General features: G+C 41.1%; 1 protein-coding gene across 3 annotated transcripts in view; it reads right to left on the reverse strand.

The window, feature by feature from the left end:
• Nucleotides 1-18273, reverse strand: part of Med14 (mediator complex subunit 14) — a 92090-nt gene that overhangs the window by 17564 nt on the left and 56253 nt on the right. For all 3 annotated transcript variants that reach the window (XM_036175506.1, XM_036175508.1, XM_036175507.1), the window contains exons 17-23: nucleotides 11894-12054; nucleotides 11662-11808; nucleotides 10346-10437; nucleotides 8794-8946; nucleotides 8241-8510; nucleotides 3511-3648; nucleotides 691-802 (exon numbers count right to left, since the gene is read on the reverse strand). In XM_036175506.1, the coding sequence (XP_036031399.1) occupies nucleotides 691-802; nucleotides 3511-3648; nucleotides 8241-8510; nucleotides 8794-8946; nucleotides 10346-10437; nucleotides 11662-11808; nucleotides 11894-12054 (1073 nt within the window). The remainder of the gene's footprint in view (nucleotides 1-690; nucleotides 803-3510; nucleotides 3649-8240; nucleotides 8511-8793; nucleotides 8947-10345; nucleotides 10438-11661; nucleotides 11809-11893; nucleotides 12055-18273) is intronic.

The raw sequence follows: 18273 nt of genomic DNA on the forward strand, positions 1-18273 counted from the left end.
AAACTCAGGTTCAAGAGCTTCTACATTTATAGTGCACAGGACAGCCCAGCAAAGGCATTTTGTCAGGACAAAGAAGGTGGGAAGTACCTGGCTCCAGGAACTGGAGAACAGAACACTGTCCCATCTCCCAAAGCATGAATTATAGAGCAGGAGTAGGACAGAAGTCACAAAGGAGTCAAGTGGTGTACCCCTGTAACCTAGCACTAGGGAGAAAACGGCAGAAGGATCATCATCTCAAAACTGTCTTTGGCTACATACAGAGTTGAAGACCAACCCTGGGCAACATTAGACCCTGTCTCAAAAAATAAAACAGAATAAAAAGAGAGTGAAAGGTGCAGCCATGGATAACACATAAGCTGGTAATGGCTTTGTTCCAATGTGCTCATTTACTTAAAAAGATAGGTAGTGGTAAGATTTGGCCCCAGGCCCAAGACTGCCAACACCTCTAATGTAGATCAGGAGATTAGTAGCAACCCTGGGAGTGGTGCCACAAGTCTGGCTCTGGGTCCCTGAGACATGTCTTATAAAGTGTTCCTAACCCACTGCAAGTATGATATTCCCAACACTCCTCTAATGAATGAAGGCAGGTAATTATCTAACCAGAGAGCAGAGAAAAGGCCGTTTGAAGCCTTAGGCACCCGTGCAGTGCTTCTTTTTGGGTGAACAGGACAAGAGACGAAGTCATCTTACCTGGAGACTGTGTGTGGATCATAGATGGGGACTGATTAACTGTGTTGTGATAGGATGCAGGGGGTGAAGTAAGAGGGTAAGCGCCTGAAGTTCCTGGCTGCTTTGGAAATGGCTGAAAAAAAGAAGAGTTAACATCAGCATGCTGGTCAACCACAGAGAGTCTAAGTGTGGCTTTCTGGCATTAACCCGACATTAGCATTTGCCACTTCAGTGATTGGCAAATAGGAATCACTTAGATATGGAACTGTTCATCTCCATCATCCTAAATATGAGGTCTGGAAGAACGCTGACGTGAAAGTGTTTGAAGGACAGTAAAACCCCCATTTTCCGCCTGCTTCTGTCCCCCACAGCATACTTGGCTCATTTTATGTGCCACAGCTTTATCTGAGTCCTTTACGTTACCATCTGTGAAATCATGGTGAATGTTTGAATTCCAGTTAATTTGCCCTCTACCTTCTGTAGCAGCAGATAAGAAGTGCTGCATGTAGCTGGCGATAGAGCTTCCGTGGCAGCAGCACACTTCTTCCTGCTCCAATCTCCAGCAACACCCAGACACCAATACGTGTGCACACGCACGCACGCATGTACACAGGTGTATATATATATATATATATATATATATATATATATATATATATATATATATATATATATATATATATACACACACACACACATACACACACACACACACAAACTCACACACACGCACCGAGTGCTGTATCTTATATTTGGTAAAGTTGAGACCTTCCTACTCTGTTTTATGTTTTACTCTGCTTTGATTGAGATCATCTCTCCCATAAGAACTTTCATCTCACAGCATGAATGAACCTCTAAGTCTATATGGGCATACACCACATGCAGATTTGGGTGCTTTCAGAGCCTTTTGGTATAAAAGTAATCAATCCTATTGCCAGAGGTTCAAGGTAGCTTAGTTTTGTTAGAGGTAGGAAAGCGGACAACAGTATGTTAAATGTTGGACCATTCTGAGTGTCTCTGAGCACTGTCCCCAAAAAAGTGAAAGGAAAGGGCAAAAATTAAAAAATCTTAAATGCACAATTTGATGAATGTTTAAAAAGGTTAACTAGCCAGAAGTGGTGGCAGAGGCCGAGGCAGGTGGCTTTCTATAAGAGCTATTTAGGAAGACCCTGTCTCAAAAACTAAAGTAAATAAATACATTGCAGAGCAACAACCAGCATACCGGTCTTTCCAAGTCTTTGGTGCCTCCTCATAGATCTGCACCTCTCCTGACTGCCATCACTAATTAGTGATAGCCTGCCTCAAACCTTCTTCCCCCAAGAATTCTGAGTGGCACTGTCAGGCATTTGATTTAGAAATAAGCAACACCACCAACAAAAAAAGCAAAATATTCCTAGAGTTTTTTGCAAAGTGATTAATTGTTCTAATGTTCTTAAAACACGCTAACTTTTCCTTAATCTACCCACATCTAATCTTTTTGCCCTAGCCTCTGATTATTCTCCCAGCTGGAAATCTCATAGTCAGTATGAACTGTTACAGGAACATAGAACTCTCAGCAAAACAGAATGTTTAATAAACTACTATGTCACATGATTTCTCAGTGACCAAAACAATCCTTGGAGAGCCAGCCACTGAATGATTTATTTAGGATGAAGTAATAATAATAGATGACATCTCCATCAATTGTCAGCATGACATTTCTGCTATAGCTGTGGCCAACATCCAGCCCATCTTAGTCACTGCTTTCCAAGAATATGTGGCTTACTCTGCCCAGTATCAAGTCAAAGAAAGATCTACAATGTAACAAAACGGACCCACAATAAACACTACTACTACTAAGTACTCCTGAGGCATCTGTTGGGCAAGGTCCTCCTCCATCGTGGTGACACAGCATATTCATCTCAGCCAACATCTGTCACAGCCCACTCTGGCTACAGAGGTATTCATATGAAGTTTCATTGGGCTGCCCTGGATTTTTAAGACGGTCAGGAAGAGAACCAAATCCAGAGGAGGAAAGAAAACTCAAAAGCTGGCAGGACAAACTCCTGGTATAAGAGTCTAGTACTCTTTGAAAGACACCAGCACCAGCAAGTTGCACTTACTAAGCATAAGTAGACAGGCCAGAAGCAGGGTAACCCAAGGGCATTTATTGTACAGTGCTGTTTTTGAGAATATTCTGGGTGAGAAGCCTCAAGGTACTGTATAAAAATTACCTCTGAAGGATGTGCCTCAGACCCTTGCCAATAGTTTGTGTATTCACATACAACTAAAATCAGAGTTGCTAAAAAGCCTCCAGCCGCTTTTTTGTCTGTGCTGACACATGGGTACTAGCCTCTTCCAGGCTAGTGAATCACATGGGGCTGGTTTAAGAGTGCAAGATCACTGACGACCTTCTATTTCAAGATAGTCAGAGTGAGAACAAAGGCTGGCTTGAGGGCTGCTCAACTTCCAGGCATGGGAAAGAGTCAGAACAGAGAGCTGAAATCTTTGGGGATATGATTGTATGGCTTGACGAAGCGGTCTCTGAAAGAACCCTTGAAAAGCTACTCTGGTTCTGCAGAGGTCTTAGTCAACATCAGCAGACTTAAAACAGCCATCATTCAGGAAACAGTGAGGCTGCTCCACAGCAGGTTACCTCGGATCCAGCATTTAGACTCTCATTGCTTTAAGGACACATGTGATCTGAGCACCCGAGGGCAGTGCCTTTTTCATTACTGCTGATTTCCTATAAATGGAGGTCTCATCTCCATCACTTATTTTTTTTTTTTCATAAGGACTTCCTGGGCTTTTCAACAAAGCAATGCTAACAGATGGGACAGTGGAATTTGAAGGAGACATTACCTGTTGCTGAGGTGGCTGGAGCTGTGATATTAAAGAGTCCATCATATCACCTCCTATAGGAGAAGGGGGGTTATCATCCTCATTTACAGATCTTCTCCGAGCATCCTGATTGCTGTCAACAAACATGTTCAGGAACGTCTATAGATATAAATGGGCAAAATTAGTAAAAACATTTTTTAAGTATTTTTTTACATGTATTCATTTGTGTGTGTGTGTGTGTGTGTGTGTGTGTGTGTGTGTGTGTGTGTGTGCGCGCCATGGCACTTCTATAGTGGGCAAAAAACATCTTGCCAGAGTCAGTTCTTTCCAGCAAATGCCTTCACCTGCTGAGCCATCTTGCCAACCTAAGTAAAACATGTAACATATTATGTATATCACTGAAAAGAATATAAGGACAATCTAAAGAAATACCACAAATTTTGGACAAAAAGATGAAATCAATGAAAACTGTTAACAACAACAACAACAACAACAAATTAAGTAATAGCCAGGCAGTGATGGCGCACGCCTTTAATTCCAGCACTCAGAGCAGAGGCAGGCAGATCTTTATGAGTTCGAGGCCAGCCTGGTCTACAGAGCAAGTTCCAGGACAGCCAGGGATATACAGAGAAACCCTGTCTCAAAATAAACAAACAAACAAACCTAAGTAAAATAGAATACTCTGAGACCTGGCATTCTCAGATTCAGAAATACAAACCATATTAAGTAGGCATAAAATTTACCATTACTAAAAGGTTTCTTTTTCTTTTCTTCTCCTTTTTTGGGAGGAGGGGGATTTGAGACAGGATCTCACTATATAGTCCTGGCTGAATTGGAACTCACTATGTATGCAGAGCAGATTGGCCGTTGAACACAGAGACCTACCTCCATGTGCTGGAATTAAAAGTGTATGCAACCATGCCTGGCATGAGGTCTCACCTTTTTTTTTGTTGTTTTTTTGTTTGGTTTGGTTTTGGTTTTGAGTCAGGGCTTCTCTGATTAACAGCCCTGGCTGTCCTGGAACTCGCTCTGTAGACCAGACTGGCTTCCAACTCACAGAGATCCACCTGCCTCTGCCTCCCGAGTGCTGGGACTAAAGGTGTGTGCCACCACTGCCTGGCAAGGTCTTACTTCTTAATCTAGAAAATATGACTGAAAAACTGAGTGAGAATTGGGTGTATTACCTTAGCATGGTGGCACATGCCTGTAATCAAGACAATACGCGGCAGGAACAGGAGTAGTACAGGGCCACATAACAAGACCTCAAAAGAAAAAGGTTGAAGAACTAGGCCAGAGAGGTGGTGTACTTGGTAAAGTGCTTACTATACAAGCGTGAGGATTTCAGTTTTGATGACCAGAAGCCATGTTAAAAAGCCTGATGTGGCACTAAACAGGCTTCATCTCAGCTTAGGGGAGATGGAGACAGAAGGATCCCTGCAGCTTGCTGTCTAGCTAGTCACTCTGAATAAGTGAGCTCCATGTTCAGTGAAAGACTCCCATCTCACAAAGATAACAAACAGCCGGCGTGGTGCCACATGCCTTTACTCCCAGCCAGGGCTATACAGAGAAACCCCGCCCTGAACAAACAAACAAACACAAAGTAAGATAAAGAGTGAAAATAGCTGATATCAACCTCTGGACTACGCATGTACATGCATTCCTACAAAATAAACATGCACATCCTCCTGCTGCCTCCCCCCACAGAGGTAACTTCTGGCATTTTAAATTGCATGATTTTAATCTTAAAGTGTCTGAAGTGAGACAGCCTTTTTAAATAAGGTATGTTATCAAGAACTTAAGCAAGGCTACTAGAGTTTGTCTCAAGCAATGTCTTCTTTGCTGTGTCTCTCAGTGTATGTTTGTGTCCACATGCAGGTAGAGGTCCGGAGGGGTACTGGGTGTCTTCCTCTTATTTTAGATAGGGTATCTCACTGACTGAGAGGTTCTCCATTTAGGCTAGGCTGGCTGGCCAGTAGATTCCAGTGATCCACTTGTCTTCACTCAACAATGGAGTTACGGTTACATGCAGCCATGCTTGGCTTGTTCTTTTTTATATGGGTGCCAGGAATTTAAACTCAGATTTTCTTTGTTTCATAGCAAGTGTTCTTATCTTGAGCTGCACCCCCAGTTCCTGAGTCTCCTTTTAATACCCCTTTCCCAATCTTCAAATAAGCTTATCATAATGTTATCAGAACAAAGTCTTTCAAAGAGGTGTGCAAAACACACTGAAATTACTGAAAAGAAATTTAAAATAGTAAGCCAGAGACAAAAAGAATGAGAAAAGAAAAAAGTCGTGAGGCACTCTAGAAGATGGTAAAGCAGATGGCTGAACCACCTGATTGATGAAAAGAGTCATATCCTAAGCAAACCATGGGGAAAGCCAAGAAGCAAAGCTATTTCCATCCAGATTCTCAAGACACTTTGGCAGTAGCAGTACCAGATACTTCAGCAGTTAAGAGCACAGGCTGCTCTTCCAGAGGACTCCAGTCCAATTCCAAGTACCCACATGGCAGCTCACAAGCATCTGTAACTCTAGTTCCAGGGGATGTGGGCACACAAGTGGAGCAAGGACATACATGCACACCCACATCCATTTTAACAAAGAGATTCTCCATTACTGTCACCAGAGCTCTGTACATCAGCGCATCACCATCTTCTGAAGGAGAAGCCCTGGATGGGGGTAGGGGGACCCAGAAGCAGTGCAGCAAAAGGAGACCATACTTAAATTGGGTATTAAATACCATATATTTAAAGTTGAGAAGGCTTTTTTCTCCTCTCTTTGACCTCCTGTAATCAGGGAATCAGATGTACAGCATCTTACAGTGTCCCAACACAAAAGATCTAAAACTATTGACTTTGGGAGCACGGCCAAGCAGATTCTCCTGTGATGAACAGCAGAGTCTCCAAAGCTTACATTTAACTAAGCAAAGACAGTTAAGAATGACCTAATAATGAAGAAAGACACCACAGGAAAGAGAGCCAAGTTCTAGAAAAGCAAGAAGCGGCGTTCATGGGGGAAGATGAGAGGAAGGAGAACGTGGTAGTATATCATAAGAGAACATCCACAGGGCTGGGGAGATGGCTCAGGAGACAAGTGGTTGAACGCCAGCACTGGGGTAAAAGTCGGTGGCAACCTGCACTTGTAACCTAGCACTCTGGGTAGAGAGGAAAAGTAACGATGCAAGGAGACTAAACACCACCATAACATCCCTGAGGCCGACCTTAACTGGCTCTAGGTCTGGTAACATACCTTAATTTCTCAAGTAAGTAAGGCAGAGTGATAAAGGCAGACATTGGCACTGACCTCTGGCCTCCAAACAAGCACAACCACATTACATCACACCCACACACAAAATAAAGTAGAGGCCCAAGTCTATGATGTAGAAGATCAGAATTACCAGGAACATCTAACAGATGATAAGGAAGATTCAAGCATCATGGAAAGAACTTTCTCAGAGCAAATGGATGTGTGCTTTCAGATGGCAAGAGCCGACTTGGTAACAAAGGTTCAAGCCAGTCACGATGCAATGTAGGCAACGAGGAAACTGGTCTTCAAACATTTTGTAAAGATGATCCTAACCTAGAATTCTATACTTCGGCACTCTCAATTAGATGAGAGTAAACTAAACACATTGTCAGACACAGTGGGCCTCCATGGTCAGCTACCATAGCAGATCTACCACCATAACAGTGAAGGAAGAAAGACAAGGGGTCTGCAATGGCTAATCTGGAATGTCAGCTGGAGGAACCTAGAGGCACACAGAAGACCAACTTCTAAGTGAGCCTATGTGGCTGGTTCTAGAGAGGTTTAATGAATTGGGATAACCTATCCTGAATGTGGGCTGCATCCTATCATGGGCTTGAGGTCTGAAGTGCTGAACTGAATAAGGGGACACCAAGTGTAACAAACGCCTACCTTCAATTTGTTCTGCTTCCTGACTGTGAATACACTATAAAAATGCACCCCAGGCTCCTTCCCTGCTGCCATGAGCCACACCAACCCTCCATCCTTGCTTTGACTAGGGTTTGTTTGTTTGCATGTATATGTGTATGTGTGGGAACATACATGTGCAGGTGCATGCATGTGAATGCATGTGTAGTCCCATATGAGACATCACGTATCTTTATAGCAACAAGAATACTAAAAGAACTACCCCATCAAAATTGCTACCTAACCATACTGCAAAACCAGGAGAAAGACAAATGCATTGATTTATACAGTGGGAGCAGCCTGAAGGAGGGAAGAGTACACAAAAGCGGATTTCCTTTTTCAGGGTGCTAATCATGTAATGCCATTAAGCAAGAACTCAACAAGTCAGAGTGTATCTTGCTACATAGACATAGGGTTCTATAAATAGCAAGAGAAGCAGCTACCTAGCAAGTGAAAACAGGTTTATGTGAGGAGCAGGAACACACAAGGAGTGGGGTAAGGAACGAAGTTTTCAAAACCAGCCTTTGGAACTATTTGACTCTCAACTATGAACACAAGCATCTGACTCTTCATAAGGCTCTCTAGCAATAAAATCTTCTTTAAACTCCTAAAGAGCAAATGCTCATTCAGAAAGTGAGACAAGGGGCCTCCTAACAGTTCACGTACATAGAACAGTACTTCATGCAAAGTCTAGATCCTCCAGAAGGAAGTTGCAGAGAAGACATAGCAACTCTACTACTTATTACATTCTAACAGGACAGCACTGTTCCCAAGATTATGTTTATTTACTCTCTCATTCTGTAACACCGAAGTTTATTACCTTTAATCCTGGTGCAGGATAAAAGCCTTCAACTAACTTGCTGTTATCAAAAAGACTATAGGCCCCATCCCGTATTGCCACAACACCTCGACTACGGCAGTATATGTCAATGCAGTACATGTTCCTGAAGGCCAGTCTGATGTGGGTGGACGATTGTGGTAGAATGGAGAAACACTGGTAGGCAGTGTTAGTTCTCTGAGTCAAGCCCAACATTGGCACAGTAGGGAGTTTGTTGATGGCATTTAATGGTGCTTGAGTATCAAATAACACCTAGAAGAAACAAATACAGAGAGGTCACCCAGTTGCCATGCAACTACTAAAAATCTAGAATCTTTGAAGTATCACTGTCACAAATGAGCATTCTGGCACATTCCATAAAACTTTCTCTTGAAGTTTAATCAAATTAAGTTTTTAAGGCAGTGTTCAAGTCATATAAGACAAAGGCATCCATCTTAGTCATTAAAGACAAATATAGATGATTTTTTGAGGCATTTTGCATGACACACTACCACTAATAGGTCTTATTTTTAGACCGAGCAGTGAACTTAATTACCTGTAATAACTGAACCACATTTGGTGTTTTGTTGAACATTTCCTGAAGTTGATGGAGAATGGTATTGTGGCAGTTACTGCAACCTGAGTTTGGGCCAACTGTTCCCAACGAAATATGAAATTTCTGATGAATGGAATTCCACTGGATACTAATCTAAATCAGAGAGAGCACATGTTTAAAAAACTGCAAAGTAACAGATTTGAGATGAAGAAAAAAAAATGTTAAAAGTTGCCAAACATCTAAATGAGATCTTTTGTGAAAATGAGTGGTAAAATTTGGACCCAAACTCCAAACGTGCTGCTAATACAGATCAGCACAGCCCCTGGGCACGTGTATCAGCTCCCTTTTACTATATAACTAGGAAAAAAAAATCATCAAGCTTTGGTAATTCTCACTAGTGTTCCTCAGTTGTTTCTGTTTCTCTTCAACTGCAGACTCCTATTCTCAGTGCTACAAAGTAAGAAGTACTGTCATAAAAGAGAAGGAAGATACCACAAACCAAAGTTCACTCAATTACTACATTTTAAAACACAAGGACTTTCTGATATTACTAGATGCAGAAGTGTCTATAGAGAAACAAGTTGATTTTTTTTTTTAAGATTTATTATTTATGGGCTGGAGACATGGCTCAGAGGTTCAGAGCACTGGCTGTTCTTCCAGAGGTCCTGAGTTCAATTCCCAGCAACCACATGGTGGCTCACAACCATCTGTCATGAGATCTGGTGCCCTCTTCTGGCAAGCAGGCAGAACACTGCATACATAATACTAACTAACTAACTAACTAAATCTTTAAGGAATTTATTATTTATGTATTTATTTGACGTCTTTGAGTGTTCTTCTACAAGTCTTTATGTGTACCATGTGTGTGGCTGGTGCTCAAGGAAGTCAGAAGAAGGGATGAGGTTCCTGGACCTGGATTAACAGATTATTGTAACCTGCCATGTGGGTGCTGGGAACCAAAGTAGGATCAGCTATGAGAGCACTACAGGCTCTCAATCACTGATTTGCCTTTGAAGGAAAAGAAATAAGTAAGTATAGATTACAGGGAGCACATTTAGGGTTGAGATAGGAGCAAACAATGAGTACATTCATACAAATCAAAACAAAGCTATATTGTATTTCTCACAGCCACTCATAAATACTCTTCCTAACAGTAATCAGTCAGGAGACCCAACTGATCTCAAAAGTGCTTATTTTAAAATCAAGATCATATATACTCAAAAGATGATTTATTTCCTCAATTTCAAAGGATTAAGCATTATATCATAATTTTATTTCAACAAAGCATTTAAAATTTACTATTTTGGATCTATGGTTTGACTTGAGCCCTTTTTAAGGTAGTTTTCTTTCCTTTCCTTTTTTGTGTCTTGAGGCACAGTCTTATAATCTGTAGCCTAGGGAAGTCTTGAATACAAGATCGCCCTGCCCCAGCCTCCAGAGTGCCTGCTTAAAGGCATGTACCACCATACCTGGTAGCTTTCATTTGTTTTAAGTTCTCAATTATAAAAGTCATCTAAGAAAGGAACCTCCATGTTTGAATCCATAGACTTACTGAGCTTCCTTTGGTGGTTCCATAACACAAGATAAGTTTCCGATAATTATAAACACGAACTTCTGAGAAAATATTCAGATGAGCAGGTATGTCTATGCAGAAACAAACCAAAAAAAAGCATTAGTAGTACATGTAAAATTTGAAAAAGCAGGCTTGAAAAAGAGGGCATTTGGCATATTATATGCCTAGTTTTGTTGAGCTAAGATCTCCTTTAGACTAGACTGCCTCCGATTCCCTATGTACTAAAAGTGACAACGTGCTCCTGATCCTCCAGCCTTTACCTATCGAGTGTTGTGATTACAGGCACACATCACTAGGCCTGCTGTAATTCTTCTGTAAAAGGCATACATTGAAAAATGAAAGGCCAGGACAGAGAAGTTAAGAAAGACACTGAAAAAGTCTAGCACAGTGGCCAGTATAGCATAGCACCTTTTCCGCCCTGGACTCCTGTGCAATTCATTGACACCAATAAAAGCTCTATGACTTTCAGTTTTTAAGAAAAGTTTCTGTCATCTGTAAAATAGGGGAGACCTACCTCCTAAGTGACTGTACAACTAAAATATGCTCATGTTAGAGTACAGTTCAAGAATGGAGTCGTGTGAGAATTCTGAGTACCCATGAGAAAACTCGAAGAAAACAAGAATCTTGTGACCTCAGTTTCTTTGGAAACACAGAACTGGTCTTGGAATGTGCTTTTGCGAGCCCCCCCACCCAGGTGTAGCAGATAGGAGTGAGTTTACTTCAGATTATTCATTACAACTGGCTACTGTGATTTGCTTATAGGCCTCTATGGAAGAACGTTTTTGCCATGTATGGCTTGTCCACTATGTGTGGATGGCCTTTATGATTGTATACTCCCCCCCTGAAACAGTGTCTCTCTACATAGCCCTGCCTGTCCTGAAACTCACTATGTAGACCAGGCTGGCCATTATTCTTAACCCTCAAAGTATAAATTGTCTGGTGCTCTGAATAAAATGGCTATTGCATGAGACTTTAGTTTGCCTCATTTACTGGCTCCATTCACCCAGGTCCCAGGACCTCTAGTGTGAATTATTAGATCGCATGTACACAGTAAGTGAGTACTATATTGTGGTAACATAGAAGTATATTACTCACAAATCTGTTTATATGCCCAAATTTCTAGAAATAAAAGAAACATAACAGTTATTTTGTCTGGAGAAAAGAAATTATGTGCTGAGGCAAAGGAGACAATTTTTCTTTGATATACTTTTGACTATTCTCTTTTTTAAACAATGTACAGATTTGACTTTTGATACAGAAAGGTACTTTTAATTTCAAAGGAAGATTACACATACCTGGTAAAGAACGAGCAAATTCCAACACACATTCATATAATCTGGCAATGCTACTCCAGTCATTAAGAAACATTTCAACTACTTTTCTACCACCAACAGGTTCAGATAACAGATTTTCATATGTCAGATAAACATGCCGGGATGGTCCTATAGGATTCAAAAGAGAAAATTAATAGTAATCAATACCTTAAAATCCTAGAAATATGCAAAATTAGTATATGAAAGATCTCACCTTGCTCCCTGGTGGAAGTGCCATTAAGCGGACAATTTGCAAATACTAACTCTGCCACCCATGTGCGGTTATTTCTACCTTGTAATCGGAAAGTGCAATCAAGAAGAGAGCGGTCCAGGGCCTTTTGAGTTTGCTCATTTACTCCCTTACAGGGAGGAATTCTGGTGATGAAAGAGAGCATATGAAATGTGCATTACATACAAAGACCAAGAACAATGTACAAAGTGACAGGATATGACATCATAGCTTCAGGTACAACCCTGCTTCTAGATCCCTTCTATAAAGAAAGGAAGTAATTCCTAGTAATTGATAATATTTAAGCCACATCAGTTCACATCAACCTATAGTAGAACTTTTATTTTAACTTGTCCTCCTCAAAACAGGGTTTACCTGTATAGCCCTATATGTCCTGGAATTTGATCTGTAGATCAATCTTGCTGGCCTTGAACACAGATCTGCCTGTCTCTGCCTCCCAGGTGCTGGAATTAAAGGTGTGAGCCACTACCATCAGGCTCATTTTAACCTTTTAAAAGTGAGGTTTGTCCTTGTTTACAATCTTGTTGCTTAAAAGGGGTTGTAATCCTAGAGAATGAAAATCTATCTACAACATCCTCAAGAAAAAGCTGAGAGGATGAAAATACTAGTAAATTTACTTCTAAAGACAGGATGACGTAGTACAAATAGTAAGGACTCCAGAGTCAGGACATGCACTAATTCTAATAGTCATATTAATTGAGTCTCAATTCCCCTACTATAAAATCAATAGAAGAATTTCCCCTATGGGTCACTGATTAAAAAAAGGGGGTAAGTACGTATGTTAATTCCCACTTGGAGCAAAAGCTAATCATCTTAATCATGGCCTTCAATTCCCTAACAAAATCTGGGTTATATGCTCTTTGCTCTTCTTCCTTTGCAGAGTTGACCTTTGTGATAAAGCTTGATTTGTGTTAACTCTTTAGGAATGTAATAGGTTTGGCATCTTAAAAACACCTACCTATCCATTTTCCTTCTATAGCTTTATAGACTATCCATCATACAACATCATGAGGTAATATATTTTAGCTGTTATTTCATCTATATAAATTTTATAGTATCTCAACTAAAGAGTGGCTCTCAGGTTTCATAATTATTCATATCAAGGCAAAAACACTAAAATGTATGCAACAGGAAACAGAGAAATTTGTTTCAGTTCTCTTATTCAAAATACCAAGAATAGGACTTCTCATTTTGGCAACATAGTTATTTTTGATAGGGAATCGTTTGTCGTGGAGGGCTATCTTGGGTCACAGGGGCCTCAACCTACTAGATGTCAGTAGCACCTCTGACCCCCAATTCTTTGTTTGTTTGTTTGTTTGTTTGTTTGTTTGTTTTTCAAGACAGGGTTTCTCTGTGTAGCTTTGCGCCTTTCCTGGAACTCACTTGGTAGCCCAGGTTGGCCTCGAACTCACAGAGATCTGCCTGGCTCTGCCTCTCGAATGCTGGGATTAAAGGTGTGCGCCACCACCGCCTGGCTGACCCCCAATTCTTAGTTAATGATAATGAGCGTTATGTTCCTTAAAGGGCAAAAGTGCCCCACCTCCAAGTTGAAAAGCACTGACCTATAATCGAAAAACATCAAGAGACAGATTTTTAATTTTCTATATGCACAAAAACAATGTAGTATCACAATGTTCTTAACTAAAGCTTACATCACAGCTTCTCTTCAATAGTCAGCTTTTTGACTTTGTTTTATTTTTCTATAGAGTCCAGGAAGGCCTGGAACTTTGAACAATCCTCATGCCTTAGCCATCTGAGTTTTGAAATTACTGGCGGGAACCAAAAAAACCATCAGACAATGTACAGCTGTTAAAAGTTTTATAAGGCTAGCCAAGAAGAAAAAGATCAGAAAAATGAGGACAGGGGTGAGGCACAGAGGGGCTGGCAGGCAAAGTGGGCCACTCTGTGGCAGTACTTTGTGCGCATGTGGTCCTTGGAGGCCATCTTTGCTGGCGTCCCGGATGTACCGTTTGGGCAACACCCTACTGGGGGCCTCCAGGGCAGTCTCAGAAGTAGACTGCCAGCAGTGGATGGGCTTGGGCCAGGCACCAGGCTCCTTGAGCTCTGGCTGCTCAGAGATCTCAGAGTAAATAGTCCCGGGAGAGGAGGGCAGGTGAGGAAGTAGGTGGGAGGAACCGGAAAGTTGTTGCAGGCCTGGAGGAGGAAAGTGGGGACCATAAACCTGTAATAAACACCCGTGAAAATCCGCTTCACCACCCAGAGAAACCTATGGGCAATAAAGCTGAAAGAGGATAAATGGCTGAAGCACCAGCCAGTACAGAATCTGTGTGAAAAGGCTAGAACATTTATTTTAACAAAACAAACAAATATGCACTCTTTCTAGCATCTGTGGAGATGCATAGGGCCAATTCCACATCTTTATGAAACTTTAGAATTTGGTGGAAAAATCAAGACACAAGCTATCTAGCTATCAATAGGCAACAATGTAGGACAGGCTATCATTCCCTAGAGAGCATGACTCCTCTTGTAACAGATGGTAACCCATGTGTGTAATCCCAGCTACTGAAGAGGCTGAGGCACGGGAATCTCAAATTCAAGGCCAGCCTGAGCAACTGCAATTTACATAGACTCTGAATCCACTTAAATCAAATCTAGAAAGTTAACAGTGTGTGTAGCATTGTGGTAGAGAAAACACATTAAAAAAGAAGGTGTTCCACCCAAAATGTGTTACAAAAGTTGGCTTGGTAACATGCTCACAAAGACAGCACTGGGAGGCAATCCCTCCACTAGGGAGGTAGAGGCGAAAGATTCAGGAGTTGAACCTGCTACTTAATTTCAAGACTAGTCTATGCTACACAAAACACTGTCAGAGGTGGGGATGCGGAGGCAAAAAGCCCAGAATGCATGGCACTGTTGAAAGGTAATTGTGAAACACACAAATGACCCAGGTATGTGTGTCTTTTATGATCCAAGTCTAGATAAACACTGATATGTCAATGTTGGGAAATATTTTATAGATTTATCTTCTACATACAGCTTTGGTAGATAGAGAGATTCTGCTTCATAGTGGCCTTTCTCCATGTTAAAAGTCGGAGATTGTTTAAAAGCCATACAAGGACCCCGTGTATAATCTGTTACAGTCAAATCCAGACAATCATAGTGGATGGGGTATTTTACCATGTGGTATTTGGATAAACTATTTCTGAAATATTTAACCCTGCCAAAGGTTTCATACTAGTTTCTCATGTTAACCGTTTATAATGGAGGGATACTATTGGCACCAAATCAGAATGTAGTTATTCTTTTCAAACAATGAATTGGATGACACTTTAAACTATTTTCTTTTTAAAATTTGCTTATTTTGTAAGTGTATGCACATATGTGCCATGGCATATGTGTCAAGGTCAGAGGACAGCTTGCACAAGTCAGTTCTCTCCATCCACCATGTGGATCCTGGGGATTAAACTAAGGTAGACAAGCTTAGCAGCAGGTACCATCACACCCAGAGCCATCTCTTGAGTTTGGTCCAGCACCTTGTTGTTAGAGCCTTATGCCATCTGGCATATCCCAGACTACTTCCTATAAATTCCTCCCAGAAAAACCTTTGTATATAAATGCATACTTAGCTTTTAATAGGTAAGAATGGAGAGACAGACACACAGGGGTGGGGGCCGGGGGGGGGGGGACGACATGACAAAAGTGTGATGTGTCTTGGCATTAATACTAATGATGAGTGCTTAGTACACAAGTTGAGACTGAAACTGAGTGTGTCATGCTTTAGATAGGTCATTCTATATCTGTAGTAACCAGTTTCCTCTGGACTGTACAAATTTAAAAACAAAAGTAACTGACTGCTTCATTCCCTTTTTTGTTTTTATTTGGAAATTTAGATATAGTGTTTACCTGGCATGGATTAATAGATCTACAGCTTTATGTTTAAAGAAAGTTCCACAAGCTGACTTCCACTTAATCTATTCAACTTTATTTTGCTCAAATGTATAAGTAACTGTCAAAGTGATTCTTCTTGGGTATTGTCATAACAAATAGATTTCCCTTCAGTTAAGCTAAACTAAATTACCTTTTTATGTTATCTACACACACACATACATATGGATATATACTTCTTTTCTTTTTTGAGATTGGATCTCATGCAGCCCAGACAGAGTTTACACTCACTCACTGAGTAGGCAAAGATAACTTTTATTCTCAGCTCAGCACAGTGGTACAAATCAGTAATCCCAGCAACTGCAAGGTGGGAGCAGGAAGATCAGTTTAAGACCATCCTCAGCTACATAGCACAGTTGTGTCCACCTTGGGATATGAGAGTCTCTGGAGGTGGGGGGAGAGAGGGAGAGAGGGAGAGAGGGAGGGAGGGGGAGGGAGAGAGGGAGGGAGAGGGGGGGAGGGAGGGAGAGGAGAGGAGAAAGGATACACAACTTCTTTCCACTTGTCTCATGCTAGTATATGCAGGGATTACAAGCATGCAGCAGCCACATTCAACTTATCCATTTGTCATGATGGTGCTTATACCTATTGGTGAACCGAGCAAATGAACTTTCCACTTGAAACAACAATAAAATGTTAGGCAAATATGACTCCAGTTTCTCAGGAGAATGAGGTTCAGCAGTACATTAAGAATTTTTTTCTTTTTTTTTTCTTTGGTTTTTTGAGACAGGGTTTCTCTGTAGCTTTGTTTGGAGCCTGTCCTGGACTAGCCCTGTGGACCAGGCTGGCCTGAACTCACAGAGATCCACCTGCCTCTGCCTCCCAGTGCTGGGATTACAGGCGTGCGCCTCCACGGCCTGGCTTTTTCTTTTTTAAGATGGAAATAAAGCTGTAACTCGGATGGTAGAAACCTTGTGCAGCATGCCTTAGGTTCAATCCCTGGTATCATGGACAACTCAGTTTTGCAGACCTTTCATTTTTGCATATCTCTCATTATTACTTTAATGACTTGGAAAATTATATTTTAGATAATTACAGAAAAGGCATATGCTACCTGGGCATAATGCCTCATAATTTCTATAATCCAAGGAATTGAGAAGTTTAGTGAGGAGGATCACCATGTTCAAGACTAGCCTGGGCTACAGACTGAGAATCTGTCTCATACTATTGCCCTAAAAAGGAAAAAAGAAGAAATTGCCAATGTTAGATGAATGATCTTCAGTTTGAGTACTGAGGACTTGCCACTCTACTACTCATAGCTCAGCCATTCTTTGTGAAGTTCTAAAGCAGCCAATTCAGATGGACATTTCATCTTGAGTTTGAGAATATAAATGCAGACATATCTTCTTTTCACATTAGGTAGAATTGCTTTTATCAGATCATCTGGTTAGAAAGGAAAGCACAGAACCCGCCTGCACATTTCCAAGTGAGAACTAAGTAAGTAAAAGACTCCTATCAGCTCTAGTCCTCAACTGCATCCCATGTCATTTCTAGTTTTGCTGCTAGTGCTAGATTTCTGAGACAGGGTCAACTTTGGTCATGCCAGTGTGATTACATGAGAAGAGAAAATAAAACTAGCCGGGCGGTGGTGGCGCACGCCTTTAATCCCAGCACTCGGGAGGCAGAGCCAGGTGATCTCTGTGAGTTCAAGGCCAGCCTGCTCTCCAAAGCGAGTTCCAGGACAGCCTCCAAAGCTACACAGAGAAAACCTCCATCTCGAAAAAACAAAAACAAAAAACCAACAACAACAACAACAACAAAAGGAAAAATAAAACCAGATCCCTCCTAAAGGAATCTGATAAAACTATTACTATAAAACATACAAGAATAAAGAACCAGAGGCTGAAGAGAGACAGTTCAACAGTTAAGAGCACTGTTTACTCTTCCATAGAGCCAAAGTTCAATTGCCAGGATCTACATGACAATTCACAACCGCCTGTAAGTCCAATTCCAGAGGAACTCTTCTTCTGTCCTTCAAGGGCACTGCACACACAGTACATAGATATCAATGCAGATGAAATAACCATATACACAAAAATTTTAAATAATATAAGCACCAAAGAAAACATTTCATGAACAAAGAAGATTAACCTTATCTGAAAACTTCCAAAAACTTAAAAAAGTGTCATTTAAATAGCTATTCCCTGGGTGATGTTTCTCTAGTATTGAACAACCTTGGAAATTAGGCTAAAGTCCTCTAGGGCACATGTTTTTGTTCTTGAGATGAGCATCTCACTATGATGTCCATACTAGTCTGGATTCTCTGGGCTCAGCCTCTTGAGTTAACTGAGGGGATAGCAATGTGCTCCAGGTTCCAGTTTCTGACGTTTTCTTAGTGACATTGGGCTGAAAGACACAAAACTCTATGTGTTCTAACCCTTCCAGCTTACACCTCCGTGTTCATCTCTTCTATCTCCTGCCTTGCTGAACATTCAGGT

This window comes from Onychomys torridus, chromosome X (genome assembly GCF_903995425.1).
Source record: "Onychomys torridus chromosome X, mOncTor1.1, whole genome shotgun sequence".
NCBI lineage: Eukaryota > Metazoa > Chordata > Mammalia > Rodentia > Cricetidae > Onychomys > Onychomys torridus.